The sequence below is a fragment of the Teleopsis dalmanni genome, chromosome 2, assembly GCF_002237135.1.
Source record: "Teleopsis dalmanni isolate 2A chromosome 2, ASM223713v2, whole genome shotgun sequence".
NCBI classification, from domain to species: domain Eukaryota; kingdom Metazoa; phylum Arthropoda; class Insecta; order Diptera; family Diopsidae; genus Teleopsis; species Teleopsis dalmanni.
This window is the reverse complement of record NC_051847.1, coordinates 109,186,393-109,192,029: the sequence shown is the minus strand read 5'-3', so window position 1 is coordinate 109,192,029 and position 5,637 is coordinate 109,186,393. Positions and strand designations below refer to the sequence as shown.

The 5,637-nt window shown below is 36.5% G+C and overlaps 1 protein-coding gene across 1 annotated transcript in view; it reads right to left on the bottom strand.

Moving 5' to 3' along the window:
• Nucleotides 1-3,888: 3,888 nt before the first annotated feature.
• Nucleotides 3,889-5,637, bottom strand: part of LOC119675412 — a 5,313-nt gene continuing 3,564 nt past the window's right edge. The window contains exon 4 of the mRNA XM_038086610.1: nucleotides 3,889-4,460. Coding sequence (XP_037942538.1) covers nucleotides 3,889-4,460 — 572 coding nt within the window. The remainder of the gene's footprint in view (nucleotides 4,461-5,637) is intronic.

Genomic DNA, 5,637 nt, shown 5'->3' with positions numbered 1-5,637 from the left:
TAGGAATTCAACGCATGAATACCAAAATTGGTAGATACTTTTATTGGAAAAATATGACAGAAGGCACCCAAACATATGTCAAAGGCTGTCATTAATGTAAATTAAATAAAAACTCAAGACATACAAAACTACCAATGATATTGACTTCAACTCCACAAAATGCATTTGACAAAGTGGTGAAAGACACCATTGGTCCTTTGCCGCGAATTGAGTATGGCAACGAATACGCTGTTACAATGATGTGTGATTTAACAAAGTATTTAATCGCAATTCCTGTTACAATCAAAAATGCTGTAGTAGTTGCAAGGGTAATATTCGAAAATTGCATACTCATCAATGGACCCATGAAAACAGTAATTACTGATATGGGTACTGAGTATAATAATCAACTATTCAGAGAACTATTAAAGCTCCTGGATATAAAATCAATAACTTCTACAGCGTATCACCATTAAATGCTAGGAACTGTGGAGCGAAACCACATAACGTTCAACGAATATGTGAGAAATTACATTTCGAGCGAACGAGATGATTGGGACAAATGCCTTAGGTATTACACCTACTGTTACAACACAACACCTTCAACAGTACATGATTACTGCCCTTACAAATTAATATTCGGTAAGATACCAATCATATATGACTTCCTAAAAAAAAGCCAAGTAGACCTTGTCTACAATTTAGATGCCTACGATAAAGAAGTCAAATACATTGTGATCAAAAGGGAACGAGAATTTTAAGAATTTTAAAAAAGTCCTTTGGTGATTTGTGTGTGTCGCAATCACGAGTATACAAATGGTTTAAAAGGTTCAAAGATGGTCGTACAAGCTTGGACCATGATGAGATCCCAGGCCGCCCCACAACATCTGTTACTGAAGAAAACATTGAATCGGCGAAGCAGATCGTTGGGCATCTCATATGGGTCGGCCGAACACATTTTAACTGATGTTTTGGGTTTGAAGCGCTTCGCTTCTCGGCTGATGCCAAAAAAGCTGAATTTCATCAAAAAAAGAGTCGTTGTGATGTGGCCAAAGAGATGATTTTCAACGCATATAGTGACCCCACATTCATTGAACGCATCATAACTGGTGATGAGGCATGGGTCTATGAATTTGGTAGCCCACCAAACAACAATCGAACAAATGGTGCTTCGAAGATGAGCCGAAACAGAAAAGAGAACGCCAAAGTCGGTCCAAAATCAAGGTTATGCTGACTGTTTTTTTGATATTCGTGGTGTGGTGCATTATTAACTCCTTCCGAATGATCAAATGGTCAATAAGGAGCATTATTTGGCCGTTATGCGTCGTTTGCTTTAGCACATTCTCTTAAAGAAGACAGATTTATGGACGGAAAACGTATGGATTTTACACCACGATAACGCATCGGCTCACACAGCGTTGGTTGTGTCGCAGTTTTTGGCGAAAAACTCCACCAATATCATCAACCAAGCACCGTACTCTCCAGATATGGCCCCGTGTGATTTTTTCCTCTTCCCATAAAAGAGAACGCGCTGCGTGAACTGAGGGCCATACCTTCTGCGGCCTATAAAACTTGTATGGAAAATTAGATCAAGCGTTGGCATGCATGTATTGTGGCAGGAAGAGAATACATTGAAGGCGATAATAAAGAAAATTATTAAAAATTAGAATTTTGCGTTTTTATTTATATTCTCGTTCTTTTTTGATCATATATAAATTACAGATGGCACTAAAAAAACGCGCATCTTAATAGACAGGCATAAGACAATTTACGATAGGACTCTAATAAAATACAGATAGATACAGGAGTTTTATTAAATATTAGTAATCCAACTGGACATAAGTTAGGCAATAGATATAAGGGACCGTAAAGGGTAGTCAATAAAGATAATAAAAATAATGTAATAGTTACAGATAATGCAAAAACATGAGTAGTGCACATGGATGGAATAAAAAAAAAAAACAAAAAAATAAATACACAAATTTTTAAACTTAAATTTGAAAATAAAATGATATTTTTTTATAAATGTATTTAAATGTATTTAAATTAATAAATACCATAATAATCATTTTATACATTAATTGAATTCTTTTATATTTATGTTTTTAATGAACCTTTTAACAGCCGAGGTTTCGCTCGCCGGATCCCAGAGTCGTTACAAGAATATTTCTTTATTTTTTTATAAATGCATTTAAATGTATTTAAATTAAAATACCATAATAATCATTTTATACATTAATTGAATTTTTTTATATTTATGTTTGTAATGAACCTTTTTAACAGCCGAGGTTTCGCTCGCCGGATCCCAGAGTCGTTACAAGAATATTTCTTTATAACCCTGAATCTTTTCGTATAATAATTTTAAGACCGGTAAATTTTTATTTTAATTTCTTTACTTATTTTCAAATTAATTTTTACAATATTTATAACTTATTTTCTAACAACATATAATATAATTACAAATATTGCGAATTATTATAATTCCTGTAATAATAAAGAAAATCTGACCAATGGTGGATTTGGAACCAACAATACCGACAAGGCTGCGTTGCTAAGGAACAGTGTTACTGACTGGGCTACACTGGTGGACTTGGAACCAACGCTACCAACAAGGCTGCGTTGCTAAGGAACAGTGTTACCGATTGGGCTAGGAAGAAATGTTAATAAATGTCTTAGTTACCTGGTTGTATATTTTCTTTGATTCTGCCAAGTGTTCTGCTCCGTGGCCAGCGAACAAGTTTCTTTCTGTTGATTAACTCCTCCTTTTATATAAATCACGGAAAACGGGACTTCTAACTGCCGAGTGCACATTGTGTAGCTTTCTTCTATGTTGTGATTGCCTGTTTTAAATGCCTGCGGCTGGTATGTTTACTGTTGTTGTTTGCTGCACATTTATTAAAATTTTGGCAAAATAATTACACTCAAACAAAAAGAAGTGTTATCATTTAATTTATATTTTAAGAAGGATTACAATTTTCTTTTTTTTTAGTTTTTATTACATTAATAATAACTTAATAATATTGATTCTTCATGCTAACTTAATAATACCTTAATTTTAAAATTATTAATACCTTAATTTTATTAATACCTTATACTAACATTTTGTTTTGTGTTTATATTAACTAATTATAATTAATTTCTGTTCAACTAAAATTAGCTTAATTCTATTGATATATTGTTATTCTATTATAATTTTTTTTTTTTTTTTTTGTTTTACTAGATTTATATTAATAATAATAAATATGCATAGTGCATTGCGATTTTTGTGACGAGATGGTAAAAGTCGTCACACTTCCTCCCTTCATTGGAAAGGAGGAACGACCCGAATGGCACCAGAATTTGCTATTAACACCTTATGCTTCGTTGCTCCGCGTTGCACAAAAAATGTATGGCGACGACCTCGCTTTAGCTTTTGAGCGTCCTTTTTTATCTTTTCTCAAAGTTCTGCATGTGGTGGCTCTGGGGCTAGCAGTGAAATTGGTCGCTGCTGGCATATTTCCTGGAGCTCTTTCATAAGGTCTTCAGCGGCTGTGATATCTAAGAAGTGGGTGTCGTTGTTGTGTTTGCTGCTTGGTTTCTGCTTGCCCTTTATACCTCGGTTTTACTGGAATTCGCTCTTTTAAAAACTGGGCCCTAGGCTTGGCCCGTTAAATTGTTTTAAGACGCTTTCGGTATTTTTGAATACTGGTGGTGAGCTTTCCATTCTGTTCGGGATGATTTACTACTATTTTACTTGGTTTTAGAGTAGTGTAGTCTATTGGACAATTGCTGGTCCGCTATTTGATATTCATCTTGCTATGTCGCTTTATAATGTTCAACTAAATCCTCGTATAATTGTTTCCGCGTTTTATAGGAATTTTTATTCTGTAGATCTCGTTAATCCTGCTGCGGTGCATTCGGTATTTTAAATTATTCGTGGTAATATGTTTTTAGTTCGCTAATATGAGCTCTACTCTCTTTATGTGTTTGCATATGCTTGAGTTTGATAATGACTGGCGATATAAAATTGACCACCTGATTGGGTCCTGAGAACTTAGGTGCCAGTTTTGTAGCAAAATGAGCCTGAGCGTTGGATAGAGGATGCGTTTTAACTAAAACCATATCGCGAATCTGTGGTTTCCATGCCCTATGTCGTAAATTATATTGCTTGGCTTGGTCTTGGGAAGCTGACTCTAGGTTAAGTTTTACAATTTGTTGTATTTCTTGCATTTCGTGTAGCTTGGTTTCAGGGGGTATCGGTGCGCAGTTTATTTCAAGTGTGGTTTCATCGAAGAGTGCACTTGGGAGTCTGGGGGTTCTTCCGTGTATAATATAAGCTGGACTGTAACCCGTAGATGTGGATACACTGGAGTTGAGTGCTAACATTATTTCAGGTAGATGATCGTCCCATTTACGCTGTTCCTGTTCTGACACTTGTGCGATTATTGTTTTTAACGTTCGATTGGTGCGTTCAACCGGATTCTCTTGGGGAGTGTATGGTGCTGTAAATTGGTGACGAATTCCAAGGTCTTCGAGAAACTGCTTTAATGCTCTACTATTGAACTGTGATCCATTGTCTGTGAGTAGAACCTTTGGGACTCCAACTCTAGCTATTATATTTTCCCGTAATGCCTTTTTCACTCCGTTTGTTGTAGCAGATTTGAGGACGATAACTTCGGTCCATTTGCTGAACTTGTCCAAGAGAACCAATGCTACCGTGTTTCCTTTTTATGAGCGAGGTAGTGGTCCAATGAAATCAGCACAGAGTACTGCCTATGGTTCATTTGATATTTCCGTTAACATTTTTCCGAGAGGTTTTTGTTGACTTATTTTATACCGCTGACATGAGCTACAATTTTACACATATTTCCTAATATCCCGAAAAATTCCAGGCCAATAATATTTTGATATCACCCGAAGAATAGTTTTTTTAATCCCAAGATATCCGGCAGTTGATTTGTCGTGGCATTCCCCCATCACTCGTTGTCGCATTTCTGTCGGAACACAGAGTTTCCAAGAAGGAGAATCATTGTCTAGGTTGTTGCATAATATTCGCCGGTATAAGTTGCCATTCTCGATGGTGTAGTCTGGGTGTTTTTCTGGATCTTCTTGCACTTCGTTTATCCATTTTTGCAACCAGATGCACGATGTAAGAACCGGAGCAGTAGTTAGTTTTTGCTTCAGAGCGTCAAATGTCTCCTGTTGTTCTATCGACCAGATGCATTTTTTTCCCTTCTTTAGCAGTGCTGTCATGGGTTGGATCGTATTTGAAAATTCTGGCACGAATCTTCGATACCAAGACGCTATTCCTAGATATCGTCGTAGTTCTTTCTAATTTGTGGGAGGTGCTAATTCCTTTATGGCCGCTATTTTATCCGGGTCGGTGTGGATTCCTTGATTGCTGACAACGTGCCCAAGATATTTGATTTCGTCCATAAAAAATTTGCATTTAGGGATGTTGATTTTAAGCCGCGCCGCAAACGTCTCAATACTTCTTGTAGATGCGTTTTATGTTCCTCTAATGTGCGACCAATTACTATAATGTCGTCAAGATATGCGAAATGGCTCCATCTCACGCCCTATTACCTTATCCAATGCCCGTTGGAAGGTGGCAGGTGCTGAGTGTAGGCCAAACGGCATAACACGCCATTGGAACAGTCCTCTTCCAGGTATAGTAAA